At 46.2% G+C, this 14,182-nt stretch overlaps 1 protein-coding gene across 1 annotated transcript in view; it reads left to right on the top strand.

Annotated features, from left to right (window-relative positions):
- Positions 1 to 14,182, top strand: part of LOC139049716 (uncharacterized) — a 50,514-nt gene that overhangs the window by 10,518 nt on the left and 25,814 nt on the right. Inside the window, exons 3-5 of the mRNA XM_070525466.1 lie at positions 1,012 to 1,213; positions 10,065 to 10,116; positions 12,073 to 12,167. Coding sequence (XP_070381567.1) covers positions 1,012 to 1,213; positions 10,065 to 10,116; positions 12,073 to 12,167 — 349 coding nt within the window. The remainder of the gene's footprint in view (positions 1 to 1,011; positions 1,214 to 10,064; positions 10,117 to 12,072; positions 12,168 to 14,182) is intronic.

Genomic DNA, 14,182 nt, shown 5'->3' with positions numbered 1-14,182 from the left:
CGCCAAAGTGTTTCACGGAAGAGCGGCACATAGTCAGTTGACCACTCCCAGTGAACCAAGTTCGTGTGTGTGTGTGTGTGCGCGTGTGTGTGTGTGTGTGTGCGCGTGTGCGCGCGTGTGCGTGTGTGCGTGTGTGCGCGTGTGCGTGTGCGTGTGCGCGTGTGTGTGTGTGTGTGTGTGTGTGTGTGTGTGTGTGTGTGCGTGTGTGTGTGTGTGCGTGTGTGTGTGTGTGCGCGTGTGTGTGTGTGTGTGCGTGCGTGCGTGTGCGTGTGTGTGTGTGTGTGTGTGCGTGTGTGTGTGTGTGTGTGTGTGCGTGTGTGTGTGCGTGTGTGTGTGTGTGTTTGTGCGTGTGCGTGTGTTTGTGCGTGTGCGTGTGTTTGTGCGTGTGCGTGTGTGTCGCCTGATGTTCTACCCAACAAACCGTGGACTACCCAGTGACCCAGGCTGCCGGGAAATCGTTAGAGACATGCACAGGCGAAATAGAACCCGCGTCATATATAGTGAGACAATTGAGCGTGAAAACACATTTGCGCACGCGCCAAACTCATACATTGTATCCGTTCCGCTAGATTGTAACACGTGCCTAGTAAGAAGCACGAGACAGGAGGCCCCAGCAACGTTTTGGAGGTGGCACTACGGATATGTCACCACAATGCTTCCATGAAAGTGGGTGGACATTCATCGTGACTTGGGTTTCGCCGGGTTGTTCTGGTAATTAACTTCTTAGCGCGAACCAACGCAGATAGAATCATGTTTCGGAAATTAAGAGCTCAAAACAGACAATGACGAAGGATAACAAGAACACGACCTTGTCTGTTCTGCGCGGCTAATTTCCGAAACATGAATCACTACCGACACGCCCAAGTTTGTCTTCTAGTACGCAAATAGAGGTTTGAGCAAATATTTTATCAGTACTTATAACAGCGAAATAACGAAATTAAAGAAATTTATTCTTGATTTGTGCATTTTTTACAGTCCCTATAACTTTGGCTTTCTTTCTTTCTTCCTCAGAGGCTATGTAAAATTAGGGGCGCAGTGGAAAAGTGGAATTTGGCCGACATGGAAAATTGTGGCCGAATTTCGCGAAAAAGCCATATGGTACGTTAAACAAACACGTTCAAATTTTTACGAGAAAACGGGCCGAGCTCTTACTGTGCCGGACAACACCCTATACTCGCTTGCCATCAGAGTTAAAACGAATTCCATATTTCAGGTGAGAATTCTCTTGCTTTCATTACCATGAAACCAGATGCCGCTTTAACAATGAGAGAGTTTCCGTTTTGAAATCGTTTTTAGTGAGCGAAAAGTGCCTCACAACAACGAAAAAAGAATAATTACACGCTTAGTTACATCGTGTTTCTTGTGTACGAATGCAAGTGTTTCAGGGCCAAGTCATTCAAACCCCTACAAGCGCTCTGAGACGTTATATGCTGGTTATCACGTATTTCCTCATAAAATATCAGTCGCAGTCTGAACATTTTCGCGCAAATGGGGGAAATAATTGGGCTGTAGTAGGCAAACGTTGCAGAGGGGTTTATATACAGGTTAATAAATAAATGAAAAAGAAAAACTAAGCGCAGATTTGTGCGACCTTCCGGAATCACAACCCAATATGCAGCTGAGCTTTTTACGTGGAGTTCTTGCAATAACAATTTCAGTTACTGTAATATGGAATTCCAACAACAGATTTGCAGTAGGCCACTGATTCCGCGAGCAAGCACGCTTCTAAGGCGCGGTGAGATGTCCTCAAATCCGCAACTGTACCACAAGTCTGCTATACCTCAGCCGCGGGTCGGGCCGGCATTGCACTATCTTTGGGACCGGCCCACGTATGGGGAGTTCTTAAAGCCTGCTTCACCTCCACCGCGGGTCGGGTCGGCATTGCATTATCGTTGGGATCGGCCGACGTATTGAGAGTGCTTAAAGTCTGCTATACCTTGGGCGTGGGTCGGGCGGGCATTGCACCATCTTTGGGATCGGCCCACGTATGGGGAGTTCTTAAAGCCTGCTTCACCTCCTCCGCAGGTCGGGCCGGCATTGCATTATCGTTGGGATCGGCCGACCTATTGAGAGTGCTTAAAGTCTGCTATACCTTAGGCGCGGGTCGGGCCGGCATTGCACTATCTTCGGGGTCGCAGACATATTGGGAGTGCTTAAGGTCTGCTATACCTCAGCCGCGGGTCGGGCCGGCATTGCACTGTCTTCGGTATCGACCCACGTATGGGGAGTGCTTAACGTCTGCTTCACCTCCACCATGGGTGGGGCCGGCATTGCACTATCTTCGGGATCGGCAGACGTATTGGAATGCTTAAGGTCTGCTATACCTCAGTCGCGGGTCGGGCCGGCATTGCACTGTCTTCGGTGTCGACCCACGTATGGGGAGTGCTTAACGCCTGCTTCACCTCCACCGCGGGTGGGGCCAGCATGGCACTATCTTCGAGATCGGCAGACGTATTGGGAGTGCCTAAGGTCTGGTATACCTCAGCCGCGGCTCGGGCCGGCATTGCACTGTCTTCGGTATCGACAGACGTATGGGGAGTGCTTAACGCCTGCTTCACCTCCACCGCAGGTGGGGCCAGCATTGCACTATCTTCAGGATCGGCAGATGTATTGGTAGTGCCTAAGGTCTGCAATACCTCAGCCGCGGCTCGGGCCGGCATTGCACTGTCTTCGGTATCGACCCACGTATGGAGAGTGCTTAACGCCTGCTTTACCTCCACCTTAGGTGGGGTCGGCATTGCACTATCTTCGGGATTGGCAGACGTATTAGGAGTGCCTAAGGTCTGCTATACCTCAGCCGCGGGTCGGGCCGGCATTGCACTGTCTTCGGTATCGACCCACGCATAGGCAGTGCTTAACACCTGCTTCACCTCCACCGCGGGTCGGGCCGGCATTGCACTATCTTCGGGATCGGCAGGCGTATTGGGAGTGCTTAAGCTCTGCTATACCTCAGCCGCGGGTCGGGCCGGCATTGGCACGTTGTCGCACAATTTTTCCGACATCTTTCAAAATTCAAATATATCACGGACTTTTCCAGGCACATATAAACTACTGCAGTCTAGTATGGTTAACTACAACTATGACAAATAGGATGAAAATCCACATGTTACAGAAAAAGATAGTTCGATACATTGCATATTTCGGGCTTATTACTTACTGACGATGCATTTTAGACCTATAAGATTATTGTCTACAACGACATGCATCTGATCACGCATGGAACTTTAGTATTTTGCGCACGTATTTTTCGGCTAGCTCCATTCACGATTTCCTTACACACACTGCATCATTAAAACCAGTACCAAGTAATAAATGCACGTGAAACACAGACTTGTGGTTTACACCGCGTTTGCGCTCGAACTACAAGTTAGAAACCCTTGAACATAACTTACCTACTATCTTAGACACGTATAAGAATACCATAGGCTTTACTTTGAAACAGCCTAAAGAATATTTCCGTAACATGTAGCCTTATAATAAAGTTCATAATCAGGATGCAGTACAGACTGCACAAATGCATTTATTTTCAGTGTCGACTAAAGATCGAACCTATATTATTGCTGGAAATGGATATGTTATAAATCTTTTTACTCTTAGTATATTTGTGAGCTGTTGTACTCCAATTTTGGGTTGGTCTTCTGTACTAACAATATATGTGTGCGTTAGTATATATGTGGAAGAAAATGTGCATGTCACCTGTATGTCTTATTGATGGCTATGTTTTTTCTCAATAATTTGTTTCTTCTCCAGAATGTCACCACTGCTAAATGTTTCCAGGTTGCCCGGGCCCGGTCAAGCTGTCAAAATACAGCTTTTTGCCCAGATACCCCTCCCAGAAATGTCTTTTTTTTTTCTGGAAAATAAAAACTGAATGAGGAAAAATAAATGAATGAATTTCGGTATCGAAATGAAATTTTGAATGAATCTGCGGTATCGGCCAACGTATAGGGAGTGCTGAGCGCATGCTTTACCTCCGCCGCGAGTCGGGCTGGTATTGCACTGCCTATGGGATCGGCCCATGTATGGGGCTTAACGATTGCTTCACCTCCGTCATGGGCAGGCCCAGCACTGCACTATCTTCGTGATAGGCCCGTGATACACTTTTCTATACCCTTCCTGATACGCTTCGTGATACCCTTTTGCTTACGACAAGAAAATTTCCTTGGGTGGTGGAGGTATACAGGATCGCTGTAAAAGGCAGGGTACGTGTATAGAGTTTCTCACTATATTACCCAGAGGGAAATCTGCCGCTCCTGCACTGTCGTATGCATGGGAGTGCCGGTATATTGCGACTTCGGATTGGCATCGTTCTCGGAGAGCCAGGATAATTGGAGCACACGCCTCTCAAGCACCGTTCCATCCGTCAGGATGGTCAATTTTTACTAAATATGCACAAATATGCACATTTTTACACAAGAACATGTTTTGTTTAATTATGAGAACTTGCTATTGCATGTGCAATCATGTGAAACGTAGAAAGTATCAGCGCCCAGCTTAAGTTGAAGGACAGGCGGCAATGATTCGCGCTCTCTTTAGAACAGTTTGTTGTACGCTCTTGCTTTTCTTTGCTTGGTTATGCATTGTAGGTGAGTAAACGCCACTGGAATATGTACTACGCGTGAATGAAAACATGTTATAAAGATTTTAGTTTAGGAATGCGGAATTTGTATAGCCATATCCATGTTTTAAATTTAGCCTCTTGCTAAACCAGCCAACACAAACCTCGCAGTCACATAGACCATCATTCACATGACAGCAGAGCGTCCATAAGAAAACTCGCATAATTGGTGGCGTCAGATTTCCCTCTAGTTGTTATAGTGATAAACTCGATGGGTACCAGCAAGCGTACAAAAAAAAATGAAAAGCACAAAAATCTTGTAGGAGGCTTAGGCTTGGCTTTTAAGAGGGAAACGCGTTACCGTTGAAAGATCACTGATTACTTCTCATGCTTTCCGGCAACTGGAGCTCATCATCATGATAATCCTCATCATCACCGCCGTCGTCGTCGTCAACATCATTATCTTCATCATGATCATCTACCTGGTTACGCCCATGCAGCGCAAAGACCTCACGCATACTTCTTCAACTCGCCCGGTCCTGTGCTAATTGTGGCCATGTTGTCCTTGCAAGCTTCTCAATCTCATCCGCCCACCTAAATTTCTACCGCCCCGTGCTACGCTTCCATTCCCTTGGTATCGAGTGCGTGACGCTTATTGATCATCGGTTATCTTCCCTCCTCATTTCTTCCTTCCCATTTCTTTTCTGGAGCTCATGTAACCTTAATGTTTACCAGGAAACGCTGGTGGCGAAAGCTATGTACGAAGGCGAGCTTTCAGGTTTTGTTATTTCCTCCTCTGCCTCCTTGAGCCGCTGCTGCGGATGCGTGGAGACGAGTGCCATCTGGATGCTTTTGAAAGGAATCAAAAGGGCGCGCCCCTCCATGAATGGTTGAAACTCTGGAGAAGGTGTTTGTTCTCGAGTATCCGCCGAACAAAAATTCTTTTCTCGTAAATTCAAATGACACGAAGAAAAAGATTATGGGGTTTAACGTGCCAAAACCACTTTCTGGTTATGAGGCACGCCGTAGTGGAGGACTCCGGAAATTTTTACTACCTGAGGTTCTTTAAGGTGCACCTGAATCTAAGTACACGGGTGTTTTCGCATTTCGCCCCCATCGAAATACGGCCGCTGAGGCCGGGATTCGATCCCGCGACCTTGTGCTCAGCAGCCCAACACCATAGCCACTGAGTAACCACGGCGGGTAAATACGACAATCCGACACTATCATGTTTGTAGGTTGTAATCCGTGCTTCGCGATTTTTCTGACGCATTTTACAACGAGAAATTCATTTAGTTCAGTGAAGCCCTTGCGCCACGCGGAGCGCCTGCGTAGTTATGCGTGCGTGGTTCGGGAAGTTTTCTCCCTGACGGACAACATCACCGACACGGGGTTTTCTGCGATGCGAGGCCCTCAACGCTATCACGTTGAAAGCATACAGAATATAAAAGTAATATACAGAAAAAACTTTTACAAGATTGCTCATTTGCGCGTTGTGTCTTGGCATATACGGCTGTCAGCGTCTGTAAAGGAGACACTGTGGAAGGTAACATGTACAGGTATATTTAAAGATACGACTTACTAAAAGCCTAGTGAAATGCACAGGGAGAGGGAGAATGATATGCCCAGAGGTGGACGAGAGACGAGGCGAATGGGACACATACGATGACGACACCGTCGTTCACAGTGTCGAGTTCTCTTATTGTAGGAAGCTAGAGGGCACTGTCGAACTCGAACGTCTGTACGAAGGGAAACACTTCCTCAATCCAGCCGAAAGCACTGCTGGCAAGGCGGGGACGAGACATTGCAGAGGAAGTGCGAGGGGTGGGACCGCATACTCCAGGGCCGGTTCCGCTCTTCCCGGTCGCTTGTCTCCACTGTGACGCTCCAGCCACTGTAGTTACGTTATGTTTGTAGTAGTTGTAACCTAGTAGGCTGCATTGCAACAAAATTCGGTTCCACGGCCCTTGTGGCGGTAGATATAACACAATCGACGCCAGCAGTTAGCCTTCTGATACCACCAATGATGAGGGCGGCCAGTCCCACCAATTGGGCGGAGCTGCACAGTGAGTGGCAGGGAATGACGTCCTAAACCTAACCGACTACTTTTGGTCGCACAGCGGGAAGGCCAAGCAGGACTTTGAATGCTCACTGGTGAGCGGTGACATCAGAGTCGCAGTACAATTCAACCTTGCACTGATCGATATTGAACTTTCACGTCGAGAGCTGTCGCGCTCTTAAGCAGCCAGACCAACCGCGCACGGCGTGATAAAGATGCGCCCATTGCAGCCGTCGATAATGACGTAAACAAAGGCCCAGAGGCACGCTGGGAAGAACCAGGAAATACTTTGGCCAAGAGTTCCGGTCTACTACGGCGATTTCAGAAGTGCTGTTTTGCTTGCTCCACGGAGTGATCTCGCTTCCGCGAGTGCTCTTAACATGCCATTGGAACACTCGTGTGTTGCTCCAGATCTACCATCCAAACAGTCTTGCTCCAAAGTGAGCAGAAAATATTTCGTCGAAAGTGCTCCATGTATGCCATTGAAATTCTCTATAAACATCCACTTTAATGTACCGCTGTAATAAGATTATAACCTTACACGCAGCTATGACTTTGGAGAACTCGTCAAGTAGTTTCTTTCTTTTTTTTCTTCTTTTACAAAGGTTGCAATTTATCCACCTATACTTTACCTCGCAGAAATGTTGGTCAGTAATTTCTCCTTCCTATGTCCTCTTCCCCACCTTCTTCGCATCTTCACCCAATTGGAGCTCCGTTGAGCTGATAGACTTGTTATTGAACCGGGCGGAATGCTGCACCTCTCGTAAAACAGTTACGCATTACGCACAGGGGCCTTTGCATACTTAATTATAGCAAAGGTCGCAGTCAGCCCGCTCATCCCCCCTTCCTTTTTAAATTTTGCCTAGATATCACCCTTAACCTGACTTTACCTTTCAGCTGATATAATTGAGGACCCTAGTCTAGTTCACTGAGGACACCGGGAAAAGTTACCACAAACCGCGCATAATGCATGAAAAGACTGAAGAAAAAAAAAAGAAACGAGGGTTCAATAATAATTTGCAATGCTTAATATTCTATAAATGCAAACCTCTTTGCAAACACTAAAGTTAAAATGTTGCCTTTGCCACCACATATAAGTTTAGAGCAATGCACTTATTTCTAGGCAACATTTGCTTGCGTACTTTTAAGAAAAGATTTTGCAAAGGCTGTATTTGATTCAAGCCCATTTTCCTTAGCATAGGGATTTATCGCAATGGTTATCTTACTTTTGCTAAGCTTGTTATTTGCGAGCACTAGTATTTCTGTCAAGGCTGCATGCTAAATATGGCACCACTCGTAAAGCACAGTCACAAGCCTCTTGAGCGCTTCAAAGCGCAAGTCATTGAACTCTGGCGGCACGTAACCCACGAATAGCCTTTCATTTCTACCGAATAAGAGCGTATTATAAAAGAGAATTAACCAGATGACACGAAGAACCAAAGCGCAATATGGTCATTAACGCTTACAATCACTTGCGAAGGTAATGTCTTACAATGGCTGTATATATCCACACGAAATAAACATTGGTTCGTAAATCTGATCTGGCTGGCATATGTACTGCTGCCACGGCAGCGGGCTAAATTATGCACCACATTTAAAATTCTAAGACGCTTGTTAGCGCTTGAGTGCGAAATTTATAACTGACTGAAGTTTGTGCACACAATACCCACAGTTTGGGATTTCAGTTTTGCCAAACATGGACTTGCCGTGACGCAAAAAAGTATATACTGTAATGTGGCCGCGTAACATGTTGAAGCACTTCATTAAAGATTTTTTTTGCAATGATACTATTTGATACACATGCATTTACTTTGTACGTAATTTCCTTATAGAGTTCCGACACGTTCTTTATATTCGTTTTTAGTGGCATTTGCCTTCATTCGAGGTGAGCTGGCTAAATTAAGCACCTCTTGGGAAATTTCATTACAACGCATAGGATCGCTTTAATATTTGTGATTTAGAACAAAATCTGCAATTTATTTGCCTGCTCTGCCCTTGCGTATTTGAACCAAGTAACATTGTTTTTATTTTATCTAAGTATACAATTCATAGAGCTCATTTTACCCTCGGTGTGCTGAAAAGCATATTGCAATATGGCCATATAATGCTTTAGAGCACTTACGAAAGCAATGTTTTCGCAAAAGCAGTATTTACTCCACCTGCATTGAATTTTGCACGCAAATGTGATACAGTGTTCCTGGAACATTCCATCAATTGAATGTTTGGTTGCATTTTCAGTTATCCGATGGAAGCTCGGTAAATTTTGCGCTGAATGTACAAAAAAAACACTCATACCTCTCCGAAGCACATGAATACGTGACACCTTGCAAAGGCCGCCCATAGACCCCACATTTTAAACTTTGGCTACACATCCATAGCGTTCCCATTATGTACGGCGAATATAAACAAGGTAGTGTTTAGTTCACAGAGCAAAACGCATAAATAAAAAGCAAACCTGGTATAACGCACAAAAATAGGAAGGCACGAGGGTTCCCTAATTATTTGCGACGTTTTAAATTAAGCCAGGAGCGTAATAGTTCCGCCACGCATTACACCTAACATGCCCCAATTTTTTCACAGAATTATACCTTGGTGTCTTGCACAATTATTCAGGACTTTTGGAAACATTGCTGACAATGGCAGCATGACACCGTGGGACGATTTTATAAAGAACTTCTTCCGCACTCTGTAATTACCCTACACTGATGAAACACATATCGTTCGTTAAAGCGCAACAGTCTTCCTAATTCCACGAAAGGAATACACCGTGACTCGCATTGCTAGTTCACCGAGGAGAACAGCAAGACCAGCTAGAGGACCTCTATAAGGCATGAAGGACAAAAGAGTAATCAGTTATTATTATCAGCCCGTCCAGTCATCCTGAAGTCTTCGCAGTAATTTGCGATGGTGCTCTCGTATTATCTATAGTTGTAATATCATTACCCAGGTGCTATTTCTCCGCGTATATAACGTGCTCCTGCTTAGTAGAATCAAATGAAATCAAATCGAATAATTTATTTGCCTGAAAGAAGGTCGTGCATTCAACTTCCGGTCGAGATGACCGCATTCGGTTGGTCATGAATCAAAAAAAAAATTTCAAGAAAGAAAGAAAAATAAACGTTCCCATAACGAGCTTTTTGTACACGACATAATAGTCCCAGGTGGTTGCAATTTGTCCCCAGCTCTGTCACATTTACATAGGAAGGCAAGCGCCATGCATGAATCATCGTAAGGCTCGTCCGCCGGGAGCTGGCTAAGATCCAATAGCGCTTTTTAGCCATACTGAACCGTGCCGCTTTCTGCGATAACTCTTGAAGAAACGAAATGTTATGGGACCTCATTCATATTCCTGTTTCAAGCGGAAGAGATGCATTGAAAGTGCTTAAAGGCTCTAATACCTTTATTTTCGGCAATAATGTACTTGCCGTTATCGTTCGTCTTTTTCAGGCATTAAAGGATGACAAGCCTTTCTTCGAGGTCGACTTAGAAAACGTCGTGAGTAAGTCATCGTTCAGACCATGTTCCGAGGTACCTGCACCAAAATGGATCGAGACAAAAAGCTCGCAGATCTCACGCACTGCTAGAAGTGATGTTACGCGAAACATATCGTAGTAGCCGGCTGCCGAGGATGCTTTCACGTTCTGCATAGAGTTACCAGTACACGCAATGTCTGTGGGTGTGCGACGGGAGCTTGGGCGCATGTAACCTCGGAATAAAGATGACGACGGTGAAGATGATCGTACGGCCGCGATGGCCTGACTTCTACCGCGGTTGTTCGACGCCAATTAAACGAGATGGCCCTCGTTAGGTTCTGCATACGCCGTCAACGGGGGTTATCGATAGAAACGCGGATTTTACCATGAGCTGCGACAAAGTGTTTAGCATTTCTTACGCGCCAATCTCTAGGTCATGTAGTCTACGTTAAAATAACATCTGTACTCTGGCGAAGAAATGTTAAAACCCTATAAATCTGGGCTGGTTGCGCGGGCGGCACAACGTCGCACGGTACTAACATGGCGTTATTAAAGCACTTCGAGCGAAGTTCCGAGGAATGCGAGCCAATCCCGGAGACGGCGAAGTCTAACACACCGCCCCCAAGGCACGGAGCTGCCACCACAAAAGAGGGCAAGGAGGAGGCGCTTGACGCGATCGGGAACCTTTCGATCAGCTAGCTTCCTTTGGAACGAAGGAAATATGCGTGTTTGATCGGGGCCGAAAGACGCCCCAAAGAGCCTGAAGCATTACCATACCGGAATACTAGAATACATACATGAATACAGTTTTATTACACTAATAAATCCATGCTCTCCAGCAGCTGTGAATAACCACTGCCTGAGCGATTGGCTCGCAGTCGTCTTCTATTTCTTTTTGAAGGGGGCGGCCCCCGCCATTCAGAATAAAATTCAGCTTTGTTCAGCTTATTATTGCATCTTTAATGCGCAAACGTCACTTGAATGCTGTGAGATTTCGCGGTTTTTTCGATTTTGCGTGGCAGTCAGGCGAAGTGGGCGATGCCCGACAACTTCTTACCAACAGCAGAGGGGGAGAGAGAAAGAGAGAGAAAGAGAAACAATTTTATTGAGCCGAGCTCGACATCATCTTAGGCACCGCATGGTGTGGTTCACCGCCCACGGTATGGCCAGGGAGACCGAAGCAAAAACCGTCGCGCTTTGCCAGCGCCCAAACAAACGATTAGATGGATTATGGTTGCGGCTACCACGTCCGCTCCGTCAGTCTATGTCAAACCGCGTAACCGAAGTGATCGGTTATTCTATCGGTTTTTTTCCCGCTTAATAGTGTCCCGATATTCAGATAGCTGGACAACTTGTTCTTCTGTATTTGTGCCGAAATTGCCTCTCCGCCCCTGTCTTGTTCTTATATATTTGCAATTACTTTTGCTACCGCTCGTGCGAATCCGATATCTGCTCTTGTTAGCCTGCTTACCTTTCTTTCTTTTTAAATGTTTCTTTGGGAATCGCTGTATCCGAATATTGCAACATCCGACTGACAGGTATTTAAATCGTATATCATAAGTATCTGTTGCTTCGAAGTCGGGCAACAGGATAACCAGATTTCGAGACTCGATTCACTTCCCTCCGGTTAAGCCGGATGGCCGGTTTGATGATTAGTCGAAAGCTCCAGTCCACACCGTGATGTCATTCTGACGACAGTGCCAAAGCCACAGCGCGAATCCGCCAAGAGCATACTTAACACTGATTCGTATGTCGATGCTATTATTGACAAGATAATCAGAATGCTCCCTGCAAGCTTGTTGTATGCTAGGCCACAGCCTGTAATCAAATGGGGTTTCGGCGAAGATATCTATATATTTATTTGCTAACACCCTACTCGATTACAGGCTGTTGCCTACCATAAAACATGCTTGCCGCGAGCATTCTGATCCTCTTGAGATGGCTCTCTATCGCCAATCCTAACTTTATTCCTCATTTCCCAGACTACGCATGGAATTTTCACATCCAAGTCCTGGGTCAAGTGCTTCTTGGGATGAGCATCACTAGAGAGACTGCTTCGCGGCCGGATGATGCCTGGGTAAGTTATTGCGCAAGTTGGCATTGTGTCATAAACCAATACCTTGCCCAATATTGGCAAATGGTACAAGCGACCGAAAGAAATACAGGTGTAAAAAAATGTGGCTGAGATGAAATCACGAAAGACAGCCTGAATTAGAGTCAGGCTGTCATGCCACGAAAGAATGACATTACAATTAAACATTTCAGTACACCGTCTACACAGAAACATTGCGATGCAGATAATTTTTTTAATTTATTTCCAACACTGTTTCAGACGCCGCTTAGTCTTGGATGACAGGGCTACAAGGTAGGCAATCTCTGCCTGACAATGGCTCTGTGACGCATACACTACTCACATGGACTGGGCGCACATATATACAGGCATAATAATATTAGAATAAATGGCACACTGACTAATGCAAACACAAATGAAAAACAACATGACACGTAGGCTACGCTGAGACGAAAATATAACGTCTGTTCTGTATGTCCACAGTTCTGGTTTGTTTTTTTGTAGGACTGACAAACGATTTGCTTTGCTTCACAGTTTCTAGGAAAGTGTAGTGCTGGTCATAACAGTGTGGCGGTAGATGCTTATACTTTTCGTTTCTCCTATCGGTTGAAATCTTCTATAGCGCAAAAGCTATGGGGATGTCCTACTGAAGTCGACATAGCGGGTTAAACTCCGGCGCTGGTTGCCACGTTACGACGAGGGTGGAAAACAAGAAAGCCCGTACATAATGCATTGGGTGCACATTGACGAACCCCGCGTGGTCAAAATTGAGCTAGAGTCCTCGCGAAGGCTTGCCTCTGAATCATCCAACTCGCCCAGCTTTCTACGTGGCATTCACATTCTGGTTTTTACACACAAAGTGCCAAGAACATTTACTTTTATCGCGATAGCAATTATGTGGACACTCCAGGGGCGTTTTCGTCATCGCCGTCGGCGTCGCTGTGATGTTCCGTGGAAAGTCCAAGGGCGATGAGACCGTCGCCGCCCGTCGTATGTTGTACGTGTACGTAAGTTTAAGCACGAGAGGGAAACTAACCATCAAGGCTCAATCTCGAGCGTCATACATTGAGGAAAGCGGGGATGCAGCGCAGAAGGAAAGGGGGCGGCGCAGCTTCGACTCCTCCATCAAGTGCCCACATTGCACGGCCGCGTGCGGTGGCACGCGCCCTATGTTGAAAGGGATCTGCTGAGGCATGACTGCGCGCCTTCATTTCTGGCCGCTCTTGGCCTGAAGCGGCCGACCGCATGAGGGTGACTTCGCTCGCTGCTGCTGCCGCGCTTGCTCACACCAGCGTTTCGACAGCGAATGTCCTCGCTCATCGAGTGTGACGTGCTCATGTTTACGTATGCGTGCCAACACCATGCTCGATGATTCAGTTGGTAAGCGAATGTTTGCAAGTTTATACTGCCGCTAAAACTACTATCTTTATTTCGTATAGCTATCTGCCAATTCCCTATAGCAGGCGATACTTTGCCTGTCTGGCGAAACTGCGACATTTTTAATTTTTAGGCGAACATGTCTAAGATTTTATTGCGTGTTCCCGGAAGGGCATATGTACGAAAGTATGCCAGCTAATATCTCATAAATTCACACCGTATGCACGGTATCCAGCGAAGCAGATAATAGAGGGTTACTGTGCTCATGGCCGTTGACACGCCGGCTGTCACACGGCCCTGTAACCGGCCGCGCGCATAGCACCCCCTTTATTCTTAATTGTACACCCTCGCTGCTAATACACCTTAGGTCGCTGCCTCTCCCACCCGCCTTACTCCCTCGCCTCTTTAAAGGAACCTACATATATATACTGTGCCGACGAAAACACGTCTCCTTGAAAAAGATAAATCCTCTTGTCGAAACCTAAGTTCCTCCATTTACCTTGTTCTCGTTTTGCTTATCATCTGGAATTTCCATCTCCCGCCTTCCCCGTGTTTTCTCCTTATTTACGGCATTATTTCTGGATCAAATAAGTGATACATCTTGAAAGACCACTCTTAGAAAAGTGTTGCGGGACTTCCACGAT

Source organism: Dermacentor albipictus, chromosome 9, assembly GCF_038994185.2.
Source record: "Dermacentor albipictus isolate Rhodes 1998 colony chromosome 9, USDA_Dalb.pri_finalv2, whole genome shotgun sequence".
Lineage (NCBI taxonomy): Eukaryota > Metazoa > Arthropoda > Arachnida > Ixodida > Ixodidae > Dermacentor > Dermacentor albipictus.
The sequence above is the reverse complement of the archived record's forward strand: the minus strand, read 5'-3'. Positions and strand labels throughout refer to the sequence as shown.